This window comes from Equus przewalskii, chromosome 1, assembly GCF_037783145.1.
Source record: "Equus przewalskii isolate Varuska chromosome 1, EquPr2, whole genome shotgun sequence".
In the NCBI taxonomy this organism is placed as follows: Eukaryota; Metazoa; Chordata; class Mammalia; order Perissodactyla; family Equidae; genus Equus; species Equus przewalskii.
Genome location: NC_091831.1, coordinates 74,683,788 through 74,709,607, shown reverse-complemented (window position 1 = coordinate 74,709,607; position 25,820 = coordinate 74,683,788). Strand labels below are relative to the sequence as shown.

At 34.6% G+C, this 25,820-nt stretch overlaps 1 protein-coding gene across 1 annotated transcript in view; it reads left to right on the top strand.

Moving 5' to 3' along the window:
- Positions 1-25,820, top strand: part of RYR2 (ryanodine receptor 2) — a 689,571-nt gene that overhangs the window by 246,352 nt on the left and 417,399 nt on the right. Inside the window, exons 4-5 of the mRNA XM_070568189.1 lie at positions 17,208-17,228; positions 25,132-25,146. Of these exons, the coding sequence (XP_070424290.1) occupies positions 17,208-17,228; positions 25,132-25,146 (36 nt within the window). The remainder of the gene's footprint in view (positions 1-17,207; positions 17,229-25,131; positions 25,147-25,820) is intronic.

Genomic DNA, 25,820 nt, shown 5'->3' with positions numbered 1-25,820 from the left:
CATAAATACTGCTTTGGGAATGGAGCTATAATGCTAGCAAGTTAATGAATGCATTTAGTAACTTGATGTGGTCATTAGCCAGCATCTCGTCTAACGCCTCTGTGCATAACTATGTGTCTGTGAAATTGGTGCAGTGATTTAAAAGGTGAATGTGATTGTAATCTCCTACAGGGCTTATAGCTAAAAATATTCCCTGAGCAAAAGCTATTTATCTACCACTTATGTGAATGTGGACATTTGTCTGTGGTTGAAATAGGCATCTTCTATTTGTGGACATTTTCTGTTTTACTGTCTTTCTGTCTCTAGAAAGACTACTTTCTACTCTGAGGCTAAGAATACCACATATTTCTGTATATTTGACTGGCATGGTTTCCAGAGACTCCAGCATCAAACTCAATAAGGAGGCCAATTTAATCAACGTGTAATTTAATCACTGTGGCACAGTTACGCACTGTTTTAAATTATGAATTTTGAATGTATAGATGATTTGATTAGTGTCATTCAATTTGCACATCTTCCTCATATTTTTTTGTGTTCAAAATAAAAAAAATATTTTTCATGTGTAAATATTGGATGGTAAATGAATCGGATGGTAAATTTATGTGATAAAACGATTCCTGAATTTACCAGTGATTTAAAGAAATTCATAAGCTATTGAGCCAACCATCCTCTAATTTTTATTCTCTTAAAGTTCTATCTTTATTTCCTTAAAGCATTCTGGTCTAATTTGATAGAATACTTCCTTCTGTCACCATTCTTTAGCAAACGGCCCTGCCCATTACTGCCCCACCCCCTAACTAACTCTTTCTTACCTTGTTTGAATTTCTCCAAAGCACTTACATACTATGTATTTCTATTTTTATTTTTTTAATAGCCTGCTATCCCCATTAGAGTGTAAACCCCACGAGGGCAGGGCTTTTGGTCTGTTGTGGTCACTTCCTAGACCACTGAGACCTAGGACAATGCATGTTATGAACCAGATATTCAGTTAATATTTGCTGACTTAAGAGACTGCAAGATAGAATTTCTAAACCAAAGATTGAGGGACTGAAAAGGACCAAAAATTCTGTTTCTGTTACTATAGTAACAGTTTTGAACATAAAGTAGAATTTTTGCCTAAGTATAGCTGTTTTTCACCTTGCCTCTCTGTGGTGGGAGAAAAGGAATATTTTCAGAAGAGAAAATGAGAAAATAACCTTTTGGGGTTAGGTAACCATATATCTTTGTTTGCCTGGCACAGTCCAGGTTAACACCTGTTGTCATGGCTTAACCTATTAGTTCCCCCTTTCACTGTCCAAAATGTACCAGTCTAGGTGAGAAGTTATATGGCCGTCCCCAGTCAGGGTACCTTTGTGAATCAGATAAAAGTTATAGAACCTTTCCACAGGAAGAAAATACAGATAATATGCACACGTACAGAATCTTTCATTTAGTTTCAGATTTGAAGAATTAAGAGGAGTTCAAGCGGCTCCTTTGACTCACAGCCACATGTCCTTAGAAGCTACACTTTTTTGTAGCTAATCTCAGAGCTATCAGAGAAGGACAAAACGAGTGGGATTTACATAATTTTGAGGATTCGAGAGACCAAATGGAACATTCTGACAGCTAGCATGTGGCCAGTACTGGCAGTACGACCAGATTGTGTTCATGTGGCTTCTGAGATAGTGGTGAGGCCGTTAGTTCTAAGACCACATGGAGCTGTGATGCAGTTTTTACTGGAACAGGAAGCCGTAGAACTGTCCTTAGACCATTGATGGAGTGCAAAGAGCAGCACACCAAGGGCCCACAGGATGGGCTTCATACTGGCAGTGCACTGATTTCCACAGTTCTGGAGAAGGCGAGCCTGGTATGAGACAAGAGGAATATATTGAAAGCATTGCTTTATCTGACGTGAGAGACACGTGTCCTGATGAGGTTAGACACTGCAAAGAGAAAGATAAATTATAGGTAAATAACAGCAGAGACAATAGAAGAAGCAACAGCAAACCAGCAAAACTGAATACTTCTTAAGCTCACATTCGTTGCATTTGTTCACTCTCCAGATATATCATGATTGACTGTGTTCCAGGCTGTGTGTGGAGTAAATGGTGAGAGACAGCCTGAGGAGCTAGGCATGTTTCTTCCAGGACAGGGCCTAAGTGGAACGTATGCACTGCGAATACAAAGACTCAATAAATGTTTTCTTGGGGTAAAGGAATGAAAACAAGATTCCTGAGTCAAAGATAAAAACTGGGATTTTCTTTACACACCCATGGCCTGGAGATTTTGTTTCATTTTGTTTCTGTGGTTTACAGAATAGAAGTATTAGTGTGTATAACAATTATGAGCAGGGAAATGAATTATATTATTTATTTGTTCATGAGGAATAGTCTCTATACTTCTAGAGTGGACTTGAGGTGGATGCTACATAGATATTTAAATCTAGTAGATTTCTAGTTAGTTTTCCCATCAGGAGTTTTTGGTTCCTCTAAACCAAAGCAATTCCAGCCTGTCTTAGGAAGAAATCTGTGCCCTGGGTGGGTTCAGCCAATAATTAGATCACTCTTGTGGTGTTTTGGCTTTGATTATGTCTTCTTTCTAGGCCTTTACCTTGCCTGTAACTGCTGCACAGCTGTTCCCTGAGCAGACTGTTCCTAATTTAATTGTTGCCATGTGACCTCAAGTTTTTATGAAGGAATTTAAGGCTTTAGTTTTTCTTTATGTCTAGCTTTGGTTAGTTCTTTCTACTGTCCATTCTCTATCTGAACTGGACTCACTCCTTGAATATGCTCTCATTTTCCTCAGATACATATTCTCGTATTCTTATCACACTACTTCCTCAACTTAGAATTCTGGACCTTTTGAAAGTTTACCCCATCCTTCTATGCACTTGTCCAAGGAAGTACCTTCCTTGAGTCCTTTCATAATCCTCCTAGCCAGAAGTAGTATTGCTATTTATGGAGTCCCATATCACTGAGTTTTTAAGTTTTCCTATATTTGTCTGATTTTATATTATGTAATAATTATTTCATATGTATTGTATACCATTTCTTTACATTAGAACACTTTTAAAAATGTCTTAAAATGTTTTTATTTCACTTTTTAGAGCAGTTTTAGGTTTACAGAAAATTGTTTGGAAAGTTTCCACACACATACCCCACCACCACTTTCCCCATTATTAATATCTTGCATTTGTGTTGGTAGATGTGTTATAATTGATGAGCCATTGTTGCATATCATCACTCAAAATCCATAGTTTACATTAGGGTTCACTCTGTGCTGTACAATCTGAGCTTTGACAAATGTATAATGTCATGTGTCCACCATTGCTGTGTCATGCAGAATAGTTTCACTGCCCTAAAAGTCCGCCATGCTTCACATATTCATGCCTCCCTCACATCCAACCACTGGTCTTTTTACTGTCTCTATTGTTTTCCCTTCTACAATATGTAGACTTTTCATACTGGCTTCTTTCATATAGCAATATGCATTTAAGCTTCCTCTGTATCTTTTCCTAGCTTGGTAGCTCATTTCTTATCGCTAAGTAATGTGCCATTGTGTGGATGTACAGTAGTAGTTTGTTTATCCATTCACCTATTGAAGAACATCTTGGTTGCTTGTAGCTTTGGGCAATTGTGAATAAATCTGCTATAAACTCATGTGCAAGTTTTCATGTAGACACAAGCTTTCAACTCTTGGGCAAATACCAAGGAATGAGATTGCTGGATCATATGTTAAGAGGGTGTTTATTTTTGTAAGAGACTGACAAACTGTCTTCCAAAGTGGCTATACCATGTTGCATTCCAACTAACAATGGATGAGAGTTCCTGTTGTTCCACATCCTCATAGTATTCAGTGTTGTCCATCTTTGGATTTTAGGCATTCAAATAGATGTGTAGTGGTATCTCATTGTTATTTTAATTTGCAATTCCCTGATGACATGATGTTGAACATCTTTTCATATGCTTATTTGCCATGTGATATCTTCTCTGGTGAGGTGTTTATTGAGATCTTTTGCCAAGTTTTTAATTGGATTGTTTATTTTTGTACTGTTGAGTTTTAAGAATTCTTTGTATATTCTAGATACCAGTCCATTATCATATATGTGTTTTGTAAAGATTTCCTCCCAGTTGTGGCTTGTCTTTTCATTTAGCTAACAGTATCTTTCACAGAGCAAAAGATTTAATTTTAATGAAGGCCAACTTACCAGTTTTTCTTTCATGGCTCATGCTTTGGGCATTTTTTTCTAAAAAGTCATTGCCAAACTCAGGGTCACCCAGATTTTCTCCTGTGTCATCTTCTAGGAGTTTTATAGTTTTGTGTGTTACATTCAAGCCTGTGGTCCATTTTGACTTAATTTTTGTGAAGGGTTTAAGATCTGTGTTTAGATTCAGTTTTTTGCACACGGGTGTCCAGTTATTCCAGCACCATTTGGTGAAAAGACTATCCTTTTTCCATTGAATTACCTCTGTGCCTATGTCAAAGGTCGATTGACCATATTTGTGTGGGTCTATTTCTGGGTTCTCTATTCTGTTCCGTTGATGTATTTCTCTGTTCTTTTGCCAATACCACACTGTCTTGATAACTGTAGCTTTATAATATGTCTTGATTTTTGGGTAGTGTCATTCCTCCAACTTTATTCTTCTCCTTCATTGTCATGTTGGCTATTCTGGGTCTTTTGCCTTCCCATATAAACTTTAGAATCAGTTTGTCAATGTCCACAAAATCACTTGCTGGGATTTTGATTGGGATTAAATTGAATTGTTTTGTTAAAATCACTGTATCCCTTTTTGCATGTATCATTTTTCACTAGTAAATAGATCTGGAATTTATTGAGTTTATTATATGGAGTTTATTATTTTTCACAGTAGATCCATCTACAGTTTAAGATTAGTATTTAAGTTGATTTTTTTCCCGATGGTTTCATCATTGTTCATGACTGATGATTCCCTTTATTTATTAAGATGCCTTTTTAGTCATACGTTATATAGTCATACGTTTAGTCATATGTTATAGAGTCAGATGTGTTACTCTAAGCTAAATATTCTGTCACACGTCTGTTTATTATTGTGCCTAAACAGCACTAATTTAATCACTGTACTTTAGAAATGTTTTAATATTTAATTGGGCTAGTTCCACTTTATTGGTTTTTTCCCCTCACAAAATGCTTATAATCTTCTTGACTATTTATTTCCCCAAGTGAATTTACTTGTGGCATTTAACTGAACGTAGTAATTCTGATAAGAGTCCACATTGGAAGAGATCTACTGTATTACTTGCTTTGCACCCATCCATTTGAATTTGTCTTAATAACTATAGCTTTAAACTACATTGTATAACATTAAAGTTTATACAAGAGCCTTTTTAACATATTCTGTGCTTAGAGAAAGGAGGTATTGGTAATTCTGATTTAGAAAGTGTGTATATGTTCCTGAGGATTTGGACAAATTCAGAAAACAATTTAAATAGTATTACAGGAACTGTTCCCATTCTAAAGTAGGAATAATTTAGGAAAGCAGTCGATCTTAGTCTTTTCTTCCCTAGTTTAAATTTTAAAATATAAATTTTTAACTTCCAAATGAAAATTCTAAACCCTTTCCTTGAATTAAGTCGAATGTGTTAGTGGGGGAGATTGTCCAGTTTACTGTGCTGTGTAAGTCTGTTTCATTATTTGACAAATCCAAAAAAATGTGAGCATTTTGCCTGATTAATACAAAAATCAGAATAAAGCCAGAAAATTGGGCTAAAGTGTTATTCAGTGAGTTACTGGACTGACTTTTTGTGACTTTTTTTGCTTAATTAAATTTACAATGAGTTTTTTTCTCACACTAATGGCACGAAGGACTTGTGGTGTCATGTATTTAAAACACAAATCCCATTCAATATTGCAGTGTGGAGAGATGCTTTTTTTCTTATTTCTAATTTCCCCAATATTGACACCACAACTATTTGTCCTAATTTAATACTTTGTATTTTCCATTTTAAAATCACTTGGTTTGTTTTTGGGAGTATCTAGGTAGGTACCTCAGTTGAGGTCCAGTGAATCTTTAATTCTATTATTTAGGAATATATATAAAAAAGAAAAAGAAAATAGAGATAAGGAAAAAGTAAAAACATCCTTGGTAACGAATGAGACTAATAGTTATAGGAGAGAAAGCAAGTATAGAGGTACCAAGGATAGTACCTACGATAGCAGATTCTCAATAAATGTTAGTTTCTTTCTCCTTCCATTGTCAAGGGATAAAGTTATTGCTTGTTAAAATGTAATTGACCTGTCTAAATGCCAACGTTTTAATAAAAGTGTCTAATGTGGATTTCTTTTAAATCTTTGTTAAATGGTACTTTGGCCTCTTATTCAACAAATAACTAGGCACCAAGGAGTCTATAGATCATACTTTTTTGGGAGGAGGAGGGGACGGAAAAATCTAGGCCAAAACACAGTAGTTTTAATTTATTTTAAATATTTTATTGTTTGGGTCACACTTTGGAAAAATTAGAGAAAAATTTCATTAATTCCACTTCCAAGTTACAGTAGACCAATACTCTCACTGAGGAAAAGCAATAACAACAAACTAGGAAAGTTTTTAAAGGATTTGATTATATGGATTTAAATAAAAAAAGATTAAATGACAAAAGATATCTGTTTGAAGGTATTGGAAACTTCTGAGGTAGCCGGGACATGAGAGGGCCCAACTCCTAGAGACAGGAGAAGTGCATTGAGGTGGGCCTGATGTTCTGTATGCCACTTTTCCCTTTGGGCACTTACTGAATGTTAAACTGGGCAGAGACAGAGAAAGGGAACCTGCAAAGCTTATATAATCTCAGGGTCCTGGAGAGACAAAAGTTAGAGCTGGGCCTGCCAAGGTAGTCCAGACTTGAGGATACAAGATCTTGAGGGAAAAGGAGACAGAGAGAAATAAGGCTTACTTTCTGCAAAGGTTTTCCTCCTCAAGACATTTTATTATTTCTCACTGTTGGACACAAGCTAAAAAGATTAGCAGAAAGGAGCTGAAAAGTTCAACATTACATTAATATGTGACTAAATACGAATTATGCAAATCACTACTAATAATGTCTTATGGGGTTTAATTCTTGTGCTGGGAAGACAAGAAATTGTATTTCAGAAGTTGTTAAGGAGTAGGGACCCTGGTAATCACTCCAGGCCCTCATGTGGGACCCCTGGAAATTTTATACTATGAGTAGAGGTGAACCAGCAGTAGTCTGAGTTTTACTGAGTCTGAAACCCAGCCATCAGTCTACTCAACTCCAGATTGGATTGAAGTGACCTCCTCATTGTCTGGCTGCTAGTCTGAGGTAATCGTCTTTGGAGGGAAAAGCATCATCAAGCTTATATTTAAATTTAACACACAATATCTGACACACAATGAAAAATATTGTTAGACATACAAAGAGTTAGGACCAAGAGAAAAAAGACCTGATAATAGAAATAGACCCATGAATGATCCAGATATTGGAATTATCAATCATATATCTTAAAGCAATTGTGGAATCTACAAAGGGAAATCAAATGGAAATTCTAATACTGAAAAACACAGTAAGTAAAATAAGAATTCAACAGATGAGTTCAACAGCAGCTGGGACATAGTTGAAGAAAGAATTCATGAACTAGAAAATAGGTCAGTCAAAAATGTATAGACTGACATATACAAAGAAAAGAACAGGGGGAATAAAGAAAAAAATTATGAGACATATTAGATATGAAAATAAATCTAACATGTAAGTGACTGGATTCCTAGACTGTAACAGACACAATATTTGAAGATTTAATAGTGCATAATTTTTCAAAATTAATAGAATACATTAATTCACAGATTCAAGAAGCACTACAAATCCTCAGTAAGATTAATACATAGAAAACGACACTTTAGTGTATTATAGTAAAACTGCTGAACACCAGGAAAAGAAAAAAATCTTAAAAGCAGCTGTAAGAGGGGAAAAAACAAAAAGGCAACAATAAGAGTATTAACTGAGTACACGACAGAAAAATGTAAGCCAGAAGACAAAGGCATGATAGGTATATTGTGGGGAAAAGAAATAATCACTAACTTAGAATTCTCTGCCAGCTGAAATATCCTTCAAAAGTGAAGGTGAGGTAAAGGCACTCCAGACAAACAGAAATTGACATAATTTGGAGATAGGAGGAAGAATTCTTTAGGCAGAAAGGAAATTTTACCACTTGGAAAAAAGTAAATGCAGGAAGAAAAGAAGACCAAGGATCAATATGTTGCCAAATGTAAAATTAATACCGACTAAACAAAACAATCATATTAATGCCATTAATTAATTAATGCCATGGGGTTTAAAAAATATATGCAATTAAAATGCATCACAATAATAATGCAAAAGATGGGAGGGCACAAGATTGTTAAATATATTACCAGTTTCTAGGTTTTCCTGGGACGTGGTGGAGTTACTCATTTGTATTAGATTATTAAGTGTCATGGATGCATATGTAGTCTTTAGGGCATTGACTAAAAGAAGAATAAAGTATAACCAATATTTTTCTAGAGGGAAAATGGAATAATCAAAATATTTGATTAATGTAAAAACTGGAATGAAGGAAGGAGAAAAAAGAAATAACGTGGGACTGAATCTGTTCGAATATTAGATTATGGTGATGGTTCATAACTCTGTAGATGTACTAGAAAGCACTGAATTATGAACTTTAAACAGGTGAACTTTATGATCTGTAGATTATATTTTAATAAAACTATTAGAAAGAGCACGAGACAAATAGAATACAAATAATAAGATGGTAAATATAAATTCATATTTTAATAATAAAGCTAAATGTAAATGGACTAAATACTCCAATTAAAATTTATGGACTGTCAGACTTGATTAAATGACAACAATTATATGCTGTTTACCAGAGATGTACTTTAAAGCAGTATTACACAAAGAGTAAAGTAATAAAATGGCAAAGTTGTACACACAAACATGAATCCAAAAAAGGCTGATGTAGCTGTATTAATAGCAGAAAAAGAAGAATTAAGGTAAGAAGTATTGCTAAAAATAAAGAGACAATTTTTATCATGAAAGGGTAAGTTTATAAGAAAAAGATAATTCTGAATTTCTTTAATGATATAGTTTTCAAATTTATAAAAACAAAAATTAATGAAATTATAAAGGGAAATTAACCAATCAACAATGCATGAGACCAGACCTCTCCCAGTATAACTATTAGAATAAACAGGCAGATAAATCAGTGATGATATAGAGAACCTAAATAGCATGATTAATAAATGTACATGGTGACATACATGGAATACTGTACTCAGTGCTGACAAAGTACATATTTGTTTCAAGAGCAGATGGAGCATTTATCAAAATTGGTTGTGGAGCAAATATAACCAAATTTCAAAGGTTTGTAATCATTTAAGAGTATATTCTTTGACAATAATGGAATTGAGGTAGAATCAGTACAAAAAGGTAAATAGAAAATCAATGTCTGTGAAAGACTGAAAGAGTTAATCACAATGGAAAATAAAATGTTTGAAATAGGATAATAATGAGCAAAGAGAAACATTTCTAAAATTGTGGATACAGTTAAAACTGGTGAGAGGGAAATTTTTAGCTCTACATAAGAAAAAGGACCAAATAATCACCTATGTATCTCAATAAGACAACAAAAAGAACATATTAAACCTCAAAAATATAGGGAGAAGAAATAATAAAAAGCAGAAATTAATGAAATAGAAACATAAATCATCAAAGCCAATAGTTGGTTCTTTGAAAAGAGTAATAAAAATTGATGAAGCCTTAATAAAACTGAACAAGACAAAAAAGAATATAAAATTAACAGTATTAGAAATGAAAAAGAGGAAATCACTGCAGAACCTCCAGATAATTAAAAGATAATTAAGACTATTGTGAATAACTTTATTCCAATGAACTTGAAATTTCCTAGAAAAATACAGTTTTAGAAAAATACAGTTTACCAACCTCACACAACAAGTGGGAAACATGAACTGTCACATCTCTTAAAGACATCGAATTGCTAAGTAAAAGCATTACCACAAAGACTTCTTGGCCCAGAGGGCACGCTCACCAGTTCTACCAAACATTTAAGGAAGCAATAATACCAATCTTAAAGTCTTTCAGAACGCTTCTCAACTAATTTTATGAGGCCAACATAACTTGATCCTAAACCATGACAAAGACCTTGGAAGAAAAAGAAGTTATGGACTGCTGTTCATCATGGACGTAGATGTAGAAATCCTCAACAAAATATTAGCAAATCAAATCTGTGGATATATAAAAGCGATAACATATTACAAGCAAGTTAGGATTCAAAACCAGTTAATGTATTCACAAAGCCAACTAATGTCTTTCATCATATTAAGAGGGGAAAAACAAAAAAAATTATATATTTTAATAGACACTTTAAAAACTTTTAAAAATAAAACATTCATTATAAAACAGTAATTTTGTAATGCAAGGAAACTTCTTTAATGTGGTAGAAACTATCTACAAAATGGAAAACCAGTCACATTTTGAATTCTTTCAGTGTAATGTTCAATAAAAGTGGTGAAAATGGGCACTTTTAGAATTAAAAAGTAAATTTAGTAAAGTTGCTGCTTAATATAAATTTTTAGTTACATTTTATATACTGGCAAAAAGCAATTACAGAATAAAAATTTCTAATGAGTCCACTTAGGTTAGTATAATACATCATATAGCTAGGAATAATTCTAATGAAGGATGTGCAAGTCTTTACATAGAAAATTGAAAACCATTTTGAAAGAAATTAAAGATGACCTAAAAGGAAAAATGGAGGAATATACAATGTTCACATATTGGGAGACTGAATATTATGAAGATGGACGTTCTTTCCAGTGATCTGTAGATCAAGGCAATCTCAATAGAAATCCCAGTAGGTTTTCTTTTCGTGTGCATGAAAATTTATAAGGTGATTCCAAACGGTATGGGAAATGAAGAGGGTCAGTATTAGCAAATACAATATTGAAGAAAAAACGCAAATCGGGGCCTTTGGCTTCCAGATATTAAAACTTATTTTGATGTTATATATGATTAAGAAGATAGTATGGTATTAGCACAAAGATAGAAAAATAGGCTAGAATGGAGAACAGTTCATAGATAGATCCACACGTTAGCAGTAACTTGAGTTATGACGCAGGTGGCGATGTGCTGTGGTGGGGAACGTGTTTTCTCGTAGTAAATAGTGCTAGGTGAATTGGACAGGTGTATGAGGGGGAAAATGAATCTTGTTCCCCTCCCTAATATCATACACCAAAAAATCAGTACCAAACAGGTTGTAGCTCTCAGGTGAAAGGTAAAATACAAATTTTCTAGAAAATAATGTAGGGGCACCTTTTTTTTTTTTTTTTTTTTTTTTTTATTAATGTTATGATAGATTACAACCTTGTGAGATTTCAGTTGTACATTTTTGTTAGTCATGTTGTGGGTACACCACTTCCCCCTCCGTACCCTCCCCCCACCCCCCCTTTTCCCTGGTAACCACCAATCAGATCTCCTTCTCAATATACTAATTTCCACCTATGAGTGGAGTCATATAGAGTTCGTCTTTCTCTGACTGACTTATTTCGCTTAACATAATACCCTCGAGGTCCATCCACATTGTTGTGAATGGGCCAATTTCGTCTTTTTTTATGGCTGAGTAGTATTCCATTGTGTATATATACCACATCTTCTTTATCCAATCATTAGTTTCTGGGCATGTAGGCTGGTTCCACGTCTTGGCTATTGTAAATAATGCTGCAATGAACATAGGGGTGCAACGGTCTCTTGAGATATCTGATATCAGGTTCTTAGGATAGATACCCAGTAATGGGATGGCTGGGTCATAGGGTATTTCTATTTTTAACTTTTTGAGAAATCTCCATACTGTTTTCCATAGTGGCTGTACCAGTTTGCATTCCCACCAACAGTGTATGAGGGTTCCTCTTTCTCCACAACCTCTCCAACATTTGTCGTTCTTGGTTTTGGATGTTTTTGCCAATCTAACGGGGGTAAGGTGATATCTTAGTGTAGTTTTGATTTGCATTTCCCTGATGATTAGCGATGATGAACATCTTTTCATGTGTCTATTGGCCATATTCATATCTTCTTTTGAGAAATGTCTGTTCATGTCCTCTGCCCATTTTTTGATCGGGTTGTTTGTTTTTTTGTTGTTAAGCAGTGTGAGTTCTTTGTATATTATGGAGATTAACCCTTTGTCGGATAAGTGGCTTGTAAATATTTTTTCCCAATTAGTGAGCTGTTTTTTTGTTTCAATCCTGTTTTCCCTTGCCTTGAAGAAGCTCTTTAGTCTGATGAAGTCCCATTTGTTTATTCTTTCTATTGTTTCCCTCAACTGAGGAGTTACAGTGTCCGAAAAGATTCTTTTGAAACTGATGTCAAAGAGTGTACTGCCTATATTCTCTTCCAAAAGACTTATTGTCTCAGGCCTAATCTTTAGGTCTTTGATCCATTTTGAGTTTATTTTGGTGTGTGGTGAAAAAGAATGGTCAATTTTCAATCTTTTGCATGTGGCTGTCCAGTTTTCCCAGCACCATTTGTTGAAGAGACTTTCTTTTCTCCATTGTAGGCCCTCTGCTCCTTTGTCGAAGATTAGCTGTCCATAGATGTGTGGTTTTATCTCTGGGCTTTCAATTCTGTTCCATTGATCTGTGGACCTGTTTTTGTACCAGTACCATGCTGTTTTGATCACTGTAGCTTTGTAGTATTGTAGGGGCACCTTTTCATGACAAAAAACACCAGCCATGAAGGAAAAGATTGATAAATTGTACTACAAGTCAGAAGACTGGTCATCAGAGTTACCATTAAGAGACTGAAAAGATAAGACCCAGACTGGGGAGTAGAATCCTTGGAAAAATATAAACAATTCTGACTAAGCAGGAAGAAAAAAGATAGATGACCTAATAGAAAAAAATGGGTAAAAGACTTGAAGAAATAGTTCACAGCAGTGGATATTCAAATATCCAAAAGCATATGAAAAGGTGCTTCATCTCAGTAGGTATCAGAGAAATGCAGATTAAAACTGCTACAAGGTACCACTACACACCCACCCGGAGAGCTAAAATTAAAAAGGCTAGTAATCCCCAGTACTGGTAAGATGGGAAGCAAGTGGAACTCATACCCTGTTGATGAGAGTATACATTTACACCACCATTCTGGAAACCTCTTTGGCAGTATCTACTGTAGCTGAATATTTATAAATCCATGACTGAGTAATTCCACTCTTGGTTAATATCCAATGGAAATATATTCATGTATTCACCAAAAGGTATGTACAAGAACGTTCACCACAGACTTATTTGGAATAACCCCAAACGGGAAACAACCCAAATGTTCAACTGTTGAATAGATGAATAAATTGTGATATATTCATACAATGGAATAATAAAAGCAGGGAAAATGAATTAATTACTACTACATGATGAATCTTAGAAACCTAATGTCACCTAGAGAAGCTAGATAAAAAGAGAACATAGTCTGTAGTCTGTATTTCCGAAATCAAAAAAGGGCAAAGCTAATTAATGGTGATAGAATAACGGGCGCCTTTGGGGAGGACATGAAGATAGCCTCTGGGTTGTAGACACTGTCCTCTTTTTAGATCTGGGTGCTGATTACGTGGATTTGTTTACCTAGTAAAATTTTAGCAAGCTATATACTCATGATTTATATATTTTTCTGAATTTGTTATATTCATTAAAAACACGGCCCCTCCAAGTCATAATTTTATTTAAAAAAAATCTAAATGACTTCAGTGTATTTTGAATTCTGGAACACAGTATGCAAATTTTTCAAGTTTTTTCCTCCTAATCTTAATAATAAACAGTATGTGTGGTGGAGAATTATTTACAGGGTAGAGTAGTTTTTTGTTTTTCATTTTTCTCTAATTTATTATTTAAAAACATTAGTAGCAGGATAATAGATTGTAGGCATCTATTACATATTTTAATTACTTTTCTTGTGTATGCCTCCTCGATATTAAAAACTTTATATTCATGATGGATTTTTTATTGTTGTGATGTAATTCTCTAGAAATCTGTCTATGCAGAAACCGAGACATGCTGCCCTTTGAACAATGGTAACTAAATCACATCTTTGATGTTAAAGGATCTCTAGGTGCATTTTATATTCTGTAATCTTGATGTTAACACATTGTATTAGTTGGCACTTACCATAGGAAATAGGCTGTTGAACAATTCCATTAAAAATTTGAAACAGGTCTGGCCCTGTGGCTGAGTGGTTAAGTTTGCGCCCTCCGCTTTGGCAGCCCAGGGTTTCGCCGGTTCAGATCCTGGGCGCGGACATAGTACTGCTTGTCAGGCCATGCTGCGGCGGCATCCCACATGCCACAACTAGAAGGACCCACAACTAAAAATAATATACAACTATGTACTGGCGGGCTTTGGGGAGAAAAAGGAAAAATAAAATCTTTAAAAAAAAATTTGAAACAAAAGAAAAAGGGGATGATGTATGTTGGACGTACATAGAGGTGGCTTAGGAGAGTGCGGCTTCGAAATCAAAGACCCAGTTTGAAGATCAAGCTCCATCTTTTAGTGCTTATGGGACACATTTTTCTTGTGAAAGGTTCTTAACACTTTTATATGCCATTTGTTTTCTCATATGTAAAATGCAGACAATAAGATTATATGTAAAGTGTTTAACTCAAAGCCTGGCACATCGTAACTTCTTAGTATGTGTCCTATAGATTTAATAATAACAAAATTCACCGTCTTAAACAGTAAAATGAAGTTAAGCAATTTGGAAGAAACAGCTAAACTTTTTTTTCTTAAGGTTATGGAATAGTTCATGTGTGCCCTAAATTTATTAATTAACATAGGAATACAAAAGTAGAGATGTTATATGAATGTTTCACCTCTCATATGATATGATATAATTTAGAATTAATTACTTTTGTATTGTATTCTTATGTCCTCTCTGCTAAATCAAGTTGATATTTAAATGACTATTTGGTTTTCCTTAATGGGAATTTTGTTTTTATTTGGAAAATGAGGTTTCTCTTCTTTTGGTCTTAATATGATAAAATATTTAATGTAGTTTCCTACAGATGTGAAAATATTTATTTTTTCTAAATTAATGGAATCAATATATTTTAAAAAAATACCACATACTTGGCTAATAAATTACTGGAATAAATATTCATTTGTCTTACATGCTTTATGGATTTGGTAATTGTTTAAACTATAAAATTGGTCAGGTTATTGTGATCTTTATATTTCCCTTTCTTGATTAGCTCCATATAAATCATTCTCCTCTTCACCGTAGGCATTTAATTAAATGATTCTTTTTAACATGAATAAGAGACGTGTCATGAAATCGCTCTGCATTGCTTATGCGTAATTACAACTTTATTGCACTTTAGTCAGTCTTTTAATTCTGTGGACCATTTGTCTTGTCTTGTGTGTTTAGCTGATAATTCACCCCCAGCACATGCTGTTGCTAAGCTTTCTTTGAGTGTTTGGATATTGAGTCTGTTATATTATTGCTACTAATTCTTGCTATTTGAGAAACTGTCTCTCTTTTGTAATATGGATCATTAAAGAGCTGCTATTGCTAATACTAGTAACTATGACTCTTGATTACAAGTTCACTTTCTTCTAGGAAAGTCCCACAATCCTTTGTCTTTGCGCTGATGCGTGTGTGTGTGTGAATGCTTAACATTTAGAAGTAAAAATGATGGGATAATATGTCTTTGCTAATAACTGAAATCACTAAACGTATGGTATATCCTGTTTTCCTGATAAATATGAAAAGGAAATCATTTCATGTTTCCTTGAATTGTTTTTCTTGAATAAATATAAGAATTTGTCTTTTTGGAGGTAGCAAAGTGAATGATAACTACCCTATCCTGGACTTGACTAAATTGCTTCCTTTTGCCCCAGGATCTAAAGAAATACATTCATCACTCAAATAGGTTAATGTTTAAACTGATGACTTGAACTTTGTACAACAGCCAAATATATTAAAAATTTATAGTGAAAACCAAGCTTTTCCATTCAGTAAAGTGTTTTTCCTTCAATAACAATTGTGTTTTTAAATTCAAAGGTTGAGAGTAGGCTTAGAAGAGCTTTTTCTGAGGACTAAATAAATTACTGAAGGGCCGAAATGCTCTGTCATGAGTAACCTCTTGAACCTAGTGAATTTCCACCAGGGCTTCAAAACAATTCCACCTGTATATTTAGGTTGGTATTGTTATCTCCCTTTACAACATTTAAAAGTAATCGCTCTGTATGTTGCATCTTAGGCACATTTCGTCCTTGAGGCTTGCTTACTAAGGGATGGAGATTCTTAGCTATTGCCCAAGATTTCCACCTAAAAAGCATTAGCTTCTTACCTGATTAGTGAATTGTCTAAGGAAAAAATTACCAAGAAAACTTAACTGCTTCAGGACTCTGAAGCAAACCTCAGTTCTCACAGGAAACCAATCACATGTGCTATAGAAGGAAGGTGGGCTGTGGAAACAGCTTCCGTGTTGACATTTTTCATTCTGATTGATTTGCTAGGAATCCTAGGGCGTTGTAGAAGGCAGTCTTTGTTGACATATGGCTTTTTTATTGTTCTATTTTACACTTTGGATACAATTATATTCAGTTATTTTTTAAAGAGTTATATAATGATTATAAGGCTAACATTGATTAATAAGTACAATTTTAAAAATAATTTGATTCTGATACAATTTCGGAATTATTTGGCAAGGCATACCTTTTGTTATATTGTGAAATTTTATGTAATGCTGGAAGGATTAGTATAAGAGAAATTTTACTTTTGTTTCATGAGAGATTTATAATTAGAGGCTGTATTTCTAAATTGACTGTTTTCATTAAACAGGTTCTTATAGTTCAAGGAGAATAGTTGTTCCCAAATCAGGAGGCCTTTTAGGTTTGAGAATTGGGTAAATGTTCATATTTGCTTTTGAATATATTGGATTATTATTATTTTATGTACCTGGTGCTTTTCCAGCCTAATGCCTTTTGAAGTTCTGATTACTAAATTAATTGAGATTTTTTTGTTTGTTTGAGGAGATAAAATGTTATTAATTAAAAGTTTGAATACTGTTTCTTATCCTTTAGAATTGGAAATAGATGTTGGTGCAGGGACCACATTTCAATTTGTTTAAATGACAGTAATTGAAACGTTGCTGGCTGTTCATTTGTTTGCTTGTTATTTATTTTGGCTTTTTCTTTCCACAGCAAGTTGATGTGGAAAAATGGGTATGTGTTTCTATGTATTTACAAAGAAATTGTGATCTAAATGAGTGCATGTTTGCTGTTGCCTCTAATCTTTTTGTTTTGCTTCCTAGTGTGGCTTGTAGTGTTAGTAATGTTCAAAATAACTGCTATGTTGTAATGAATGAATATTTTATCAGTTTCTAGTTAGAACCTTATAAGTTTCTGGGTTTGCTTCATCTGAAATGGGGTATATTAAAATACTCTCCATCCTTAGAATCATATAGCTTCTGTATAACTGGCTTTGTAATTATGATATGCTTCTGGTCAACAGGAAGCTTTTATTTATTAATATCGTATATCATTTACCCCCAAATCTTGACTGTTTAACCTTAAAATTCTAGTGCCATCTCTTAATATTTGTCCATGTACTATAGAAAAAGGCTGTTTTAAGTATTCATTCAATCCTAAAAAGTGAAGACAAATGACAATATCATGAGGAAAGATATAGTTGAAGGATTCTGGAGGCTAAGTCTGGGGACAAATTGTGCAGTGTGGCTAAGTTATGTTACTGCTGTTGGTCTCAGTTTCCTCATTTGTTAAGAAAGAAAGAGATTGAGAGAGAGAAACAGAGAGAGAGAGAGAGAGAGAGAGAGAGAGAGAGAGAGAAGATTATTCTAATTATGAAAACCCCGTAATTCTGAGTGGAAATTAGATTCTCATCAACACTGATGTCCACGATCCATTTTTTCCCAAGCGTGCAAAACAATGAGGGTTTTCACTGTTGTTTTGATTTGTTTTTATTTGCTCTGTGAGTTAATATGATGAGTCATTTAAGTTTGGCTTACCCGATGGCTTCATTTTACCTTCATTATTTTTCCTGGTTCTAGGATGCTATTCTCTTGCTGCCGTATTTTGAGAATTTTGCTGTCTTTTCAGTAGTCTTTCTGTAGTGTTTCCCAAACAGCTGCATGTCAACCTGGATTTTTGGCTCTTTTTCACTTCTTTCAGCCCTTTAAATTCAAGGAAAGTTTCATTTTTTAAATCTACCATTTCCATGGTGATGACACTCATATACTGATTTTTGAGAACTGCTACTTCTATGTTATATTTCTGGGAATAATTTCAATTCATCATCTGTTTCTTCATAACTAGCTATTACTAATTTTGCTCAACTGTTTTCTTTTGAAACTTTATATCTTCTTCTGTGCCTGTAATTAACAATCTGATCCAGGCTTCAATTGCTGTTATCTTGGACATGTAAGACTATTTCTTTCTAAAAACATGTATGTCACCTTTTTGTGTCACCTTCTCACCCCCGTCTCAGCCATCCTAAAATAAGTCCCTCTCTCTTTTCTCATCTTTGTATCCCTTCACTTCCATTCCAGTATTTCTGTGCCGTATCCAGATCAGTATTTCTTGAATCAACTGCTCAAGGCACTTTAATTCTTTTAGAAATAGAGAGAATATGGAAACGAATAAATTCCCTTTCACCATTGCCTGTGAGTATTCCCATTTGTGCTTCTGTGCATTTGGTTACTTTTGATCTCCCTCACGATGTGGTTTTTCTCTCTCATTTTCATAGTAATTTCTCATCTCAAAATTTGTTCTTGTTAAGTTTATTTGCAAATCTTTGCAGTAGAGATTGCTTCTCGTTCTGAGAGAGTGATAGAAATAACGTTGAGCTGAAAGTCATGCGGTTTAGCTTTGCAGTTGACTAGCTTTATCACCTTATGTAGGCTGTTTGTAGGCACTGATCTCCTTGTCTATGGGATTAGAATCTAGACTAGTTCTTTCTTGCTCTAAAATATTGCTATTATATTAATGATAAGACATATTGATGCTGAAATATATGTTCATTTAGATACTCTAAAATGAAAATATCCTGCTGGATTTGTTTTAGAAAACTGATATTTGTATATGCATATGTCTCAGTAAATTTTAGATTTGAGCTGTTTCTTTGAAGACCCATGTAGGTCCAGTCTTGTGCATTTGTCATAGGAAGTTTGAAATTCTATTGTAACAGGAACCTTGAAGGGTAACAGAAAACAATTGAACCCCCTGCTTACCTGTCTGCTCTGTGGGTTTGTTCTCCTCTGCCCTTGGGTTAAATTAGGATGAGGCCCATGATTTGCTCATATTCAGACAGTGAAACTCCTGCCAGTCATTTCAAGTCACACAAGTCTCCTTAAAATGGCCAATCCTGTGTAATAATGAGGATGGTGAAGTTAATTCAAGTTAACTTGTCTCCGACAGCTCAGGCATCTCCAGGCAGGAGGCCTGGAAGGGCAGGGGTGTGGGAAGCTGCTTCTCATTTCCCCCTGCACATTTCCTGGAGCTTCCGCCCCTCGCGAGGTGCAGGGCGAATGAGGGAGAAGAGGAAACTTAGCAGGAAAAGTCTTCTTCAATGATAGTGTCGATCATTGAGCTTGGCAGATGTTTAAAGCCCACTTTCTCCGTGGGCACTTGGGAGGTTTATTCAGGGGGAGCTTCTGTCACCAGCAATCTCTGACCTGAGGTCCTCTTGCTGCATCCAAATGCACCTCCTCTGGCTGCTCAGAGGTGATTGCTCCCTCATCCTGGGCTCTTGGCGGTAGTGAAGACAGTCCCAGGCTGGCTCTCTCTAGTGTGGCCCCCCTGTGCTTGTTGGCATTGCAATCTCTGCCCAGTTGCAGTCTTGCACTCTCCTGTCACTGTCCACTTGAGCCAGTCTCTTGCCTCTCCATCCTAGGTGCAGTCAGATGCCAGACTGTTGTGCCCCATCTCCCCGGGTCTCAGGGATCCCTGAAGCTGCCCTTGCTAGGCTTGAGGTGAGGGAAGGCTTGGGATGGGCGGGGAGCAGGATGCCAAGCCTACCTACGCCTCTCTCTAAGACACCATCTCTGCTCTCCAGCCTCTTCTAACAGCTGGAGCTGGGGGTCAGCTAAGGGCAGCAAGCGGATTATTAGCCAACCCCTTGGGTGTCCCTGTTTGAGTGGTTTTACAATGTGGTTGGAATATGGTAGTATTTGCCATCAATTTGTTGTGAGATAGGTGTCCTGTTTTAACACCCTGTTGTATTTGCTTGTCTACAGAGTGCATTGAACAGCTCCAGGTGAAGACTTTTGCTTTTTTTTAATTTTCCTGAGGAAGATTAGCCCTGAGCTAAGATCTGTTGTCAGTCTTCCTCTGTTTTTTTTTTTTTTTTTGGCTTGAGGAAGATTAACCTTGAGCTAACATCTGTGCCAACTTCCTCTGCTTTATATGTGGGATGCCTCCACAGCACGGCTAACAAGTGTGTAGGTCTGTGTCTGGAATCCCAACCTGCGAACCTGCGCCACCAAAGTGCAACACAATGAACCTAACCACTAAGCCCCCAGATTAAGACTTTTAGGAGCTGTATAAAACTTAAATACACATGGAAATTAAAATGGCTTCTTGATGAATTTTCTCGTAGTGTAATTCTGGATAGCTTCATCAAAGGTCCATCAATCAATCTCAATAAATCTCTCTCTCCCCATCCTTACTTCCCACCCTCCACCTCCTTCCCAGCGTCTCCTCTAGCAGCTTTGAGCATTAGTGTTTAGTTGTGCACTTGTTGAGTAATCAAATGCTGCTCTTCATACTTCAAGAGAGAACAGCATTTGTGAGTCTGGGACTAAAAAGTGATTAGCTGTTATTTCCATCTGCCCCCAGCCCTTTAGCACTCCTCACCTGTAGCATTGATTTCTAATATGCAGACTTGGGATTTGGGGTCTCAGGTGGAGTTGGGGGCAATAAAGGGATGGGAAAAGACTGTGATATTGTTGTGTATGAAGCTTTGTCTACAGACCGAATCATGTCTTGTTCCTGTACTTACTTTTTAAAAAAACATGTTGATGCTGCTGTAATTGTTAAAATATAAAATCCTTTCAAATGTTCCTAATTCAATAGTAGTTTTAAAAAACAATGTATTTTCATGTGTTCCTGCTGTTATATAAGGGTCTGTGAAATGCTTTCATGTTACTCAGGTTCATTCATGTTTGAAATGGTTTGAGAATGATATATAGGACCTTCTATATCCTGATATTGATGACTTTTTATATGTAGGTGGTGATCGGAGAATATGGCAGGCTTTAGATGCCCCTAGGTCACTATTATCCATATATCCTTTGTAATGATCAATTTGTTGGTTTTGATTTAGAGAAATGCTCTCTTGAGATAAGCTGGGAAAAGAAGAAAGCCCCAAATAGTTCTTCTGCTTCATCCTTTAGGCATTCATGTAGCTCAGTGACTTATAAACATGTGTCACAGAGATAAAATGTGAGGATTTATAGTAGTTTATCAGAATCATTTATTTTCCTTTACCCTTCTAAAGAAGAACTAGATAAGTATATATACATATATATGTCAAGTGCATTACGCTCAAAAGAAAAGAATCTGTTTAAACACTGTCTGCTCAGAGTTTTTGATAGGTTGAGAAGACAACTGTTGCTATAAATATACTTTCCCCAAAATATAGTGAATTCTTTTAAAAACTACCAGCATGCACACATAACCAGATGCCAGTGATGGTCATTTATATGAGCCATGCAAGAGCTTTGCCATGGGTTATGTCATCCTATATATAATTGCTCTTTCACAGGCTGAAAGTCAAGCCCTTTTTAGATGTTTTCTGGGCCTACAATCAGCGTGTCTGTCAATCAGTGCAGTCTTGGATATTTTCAGTGGGGAAACCCAGAAAGTTAAGCATTTACATAAGATATTTTCATCATAAGAGAATTAGTGTGGTTTTTCACAAATATGTGTCTACATATGCTATTAGATAGTATACATTGATATATGTTTGGAAGTTGAAATTGTTGATCTTGAATTTCTCTTGTCCCCTAAAAGTTTTTGGGAGTAACATTAATTTAAAATAGCCACCATCAAATCCAGCTCTTTGGTGGTGAAATAACTTTTCCTTTTCTCAATATAATGAAGTTTACCGGATATATCTTCATTCACAAAGGAAAGGTTACCAGTTGGAAGATGATGAAGAATCCTAGCATCTTGATACGTGGTGAGAAAAGATGACAAGAGAGGCTTAAATTTGATGGATGTTTTGTGTGCAGAGTAGGACATTTCACCTCCTTAATGGAAACTTCATATTAGAAGGACTCTTGAGCCAAAATTTTGCCTTAGCCTCTCAGATTGTCCTGTTTGATAATTCTTTTTAATGACAAGCCCCCAAATGTTTATTTTGTTGCTTTATTGCTAATTCCTTATCTATATAATTTTTAAGTAGACGTTTTGGTAAAGGTTCTTTTAAAAGTTCTAAGACAGGTCCATATATAGAATTATTGACTTTTTTAATCACTTGTCATTTCAAGAAACTGAAATAAGTTAAAAAAAAGTTCAAGGTTGAACTGAAAGGCACAGTTATGGTCGAGGAACTTTTTTACATCACCTGCGTTACTGTTTCTTTGTGCCAGTAACAGATTGGACATGATTATGCATTCTCTTGATGTCCACTGTTTGATTAGAGTTTTCACAATAAAGTATTGCTATTTGACTTGTTTTTCTGCTCATATTCATTTGCATATGCTAAGCAAAATCTCTTAGGTCTTTTAGATCAAATAGATCAAATGACATATGCTTAAAGACCAGAGACTGTTCTGCTTCTGTTTGTCATCCGTTAGACTCCCAGGGCCGTCTATATTTGAATTAAAACATGAGGATTGCTATTTCTCTTCCTGGTTTTCGTGTTAATGCAGCATAACAGGGGGTTACATCCACAACTCTTGCTCACATTTGAACTTCATCCGACCTGTCAATTCTAAAATGATAGAACTAAACCTGGGACACTGAGTTGCTGTCATTGGCAGTTTTACCCTAAAGAACAAAAATTTCCCCCTTTACGTTTCTGTAGAAATTGATGATCATCCTAAAATTTCTTCTAAGACAGAAAGCAGTGTTAGAATCCATGCTGGTGGCTGGATTCTGTCTTCGAAGTCATCCATTTCTGTATCTTGTCTAATGAAATTTTCACTTTTCTCTACTGAAATTTTCATGAAGGAAGTAAATCAAATAATTAATTCCTTTATTAAATGTGTTGCAAAGATAAAAGTGACATTCTCTACACCTAAATTGAGCCTATTTTCTTCAATATTTATCTTTATGCATGGGTTTCTTTTTTTTCTCCCTTCTATCATGTCATCAACTTTTAAAGGGTTTTTGTTGGTATTCTTTTTCTGTTGCTTTTTATCATACTTAAGCTGTGTTTACATTGAGGTTAAAATGATATATTTATTCTTTTTGTTTTAATGTATTTTGCTTTCTTCCTTGCCTTTGAATCATTCCTTTTGAATATCTCAGCATGTTATAACTTTGGTAATTTCTAGCACTTAAACCAAATTGACCAATAGATGATTTGTATAAAAAGTTAATGTCAGTAATGCCACAAATAATCTTTTATGTTCTTGATTATCTTTTGAAAATAATGTGTGTCCGTTACATCTGCTATTATTTCTCATTCTACCGATGGATATTTTAGGCTTTGCTAATTTGCAATATTCATTCGATTTTATCATTTATACAGATTACTCTCCTCTATGACTTCCTGCAGTCATATTCAACTTAGAAATTTTCAATAGCAGACTTCAGAAACTCTACTGAACATTCTTTTTTCTATTTACTACAATTTTAAAGGAGTTAACCTAGATAGCTGACAAAAATCAGGCTGAGAACATTTCTGAAAGAAAAATTCTCCAAAACCTAGATCAAGTTTTAAAAAGCTAATCAAAAAGGTATCTATTATAAACCATGTTGTGTAGCAAAATTTTGAATTTTTGTTTTTCTTTGAATTAAGGCTTAAAGTGATTTTTCCTAATTTTTAATTTAGTGATATCTACATCACTAGTGATCACATGTAGACCTGTGATTGATCAGTTTCAACAGGGGAAATAAATTTCTTGGTATCGTTTACCATTGCTATCAGTTACAAAAATGTAACTAAACAACATTTATTTTTCTAGGCCAAGAATGAGATGGTTCTTTGCAACTTTTCCTTAAAATTATATTAAAAATGAAGCAAATCAGTCACAGTAGAATTGCTATTTAGTAATATATGTATTACTCTGGATGTATGTTTTAGGGAAATTTCTGTGATATTTACAAATATTTATTTTATAACACTTTCCCTTGCTATTTTCTTTACAACTAATGTAGCTATGTATATCTTTTCTATGTAGGAGTTACTGCTTGCGACAGCTAAATTTAGCCCTAAGTTGAGAAATGTAGTATCATTTTTCCTTTTTAGCTCTTTTTCATCTGTATACCTCTCCTAGGAATAAGAAGTCAAAGAAACTTTATGGGTCTAAAGAAAAATGAAGGAATATACACACATATTATGTTTTGTTAGCAGAAAAAAGAAGCTATTATAAATCATGAGAAGAGGCTGTGTCATTTTAAGAGAAAAAAGTTTTTGTGATTTTTCTTTGAAATTCACATCTCACAATATGTAGTGTTTAGAGAATTGCTTACCGTTATTTTGCATGAAATTTGAGCAGCTCATCGCAGCTTATGATCTATCTTACCTGTTTCTAATCCACTATTTTTACTAAAATTAGTTGTGTTGCTGTTTATATCACTGCATTTTTATCGAAAAGATGAAATGAAAAAATTTTTAACCATTTTCAGAGTGTAATTTTAAGCCTATAACTTTGTTTTTTCTTAGGTGTGTTGTAACTTGAATCACGCGTTAAAATAGAGTGGCATGTTTTCACGGAAAAAGAAAGTACTAATATAAAAACATTTTAGAAAAGTTTTGCTTGCTACAGCTTTTCTCTAGCATGTAGCTGATATTTAGTTTTCTTGTGACAACACAGTGAATGTTGTTTTATGTTTATTTTTCACTTAACTCCATTTAGAAAAATAGAGTCTTTATAAATAAAAGATATTGAAATAATATATATTTAATATTTTCTCTCTTTTCCTTATGCTCCGACAGAAATTCATGATGAAGGTAAGACATTGGATCATCTGCTATATATGTAATACTATGTACATTTTAAGTTTGGTTACATGTATTTGTTTAATTTTTGGATTCGGGGCACTTTTCTTCACATTTTAAATTTTTTAAAAATTACGTCAAATCGTAGAACTTTAAATTTAAGTAAATAAATCACATGTTTAGATTTGACAACTTAACAATGTTTGACATCTTTGGGTCATATTGTAACATATTAAGTTTTATTTAGCCGATGTTAGGAATTTCTCTCATTAAAACAGAATTTTTTATAGCTCTCCGCTTAGAATTTTCACTGCGGGAATTATATTGGCTGGTTTGTGTTTAAGCACTCTTGCATGAATACAATAGGAAATTCATACACTGGGAAATTAGAAGAGGCACCAAGAAGCTACTATTGAATTGCTTAGTCCAGGAGAAGGGAAAATAATTCAGACCCTTTTTCTTTCTCAACCAAATCAGAAAAATGGAAAGGTTTTAAAAGGAGGCAAACTGAAAGAGATGAGTAAAGTATATGGTCATATCATTGAAGGAAATATGTAAGGGAAGGAGAGGAAGAACAGAATGTCATTATTTTGAGACGTACAGTAGAATGTTTTTGTTTCCTTTTTATATACCTACCACATTGCTCATATCATATTCATGAAATTTAATTTTTATTTTTAAATATA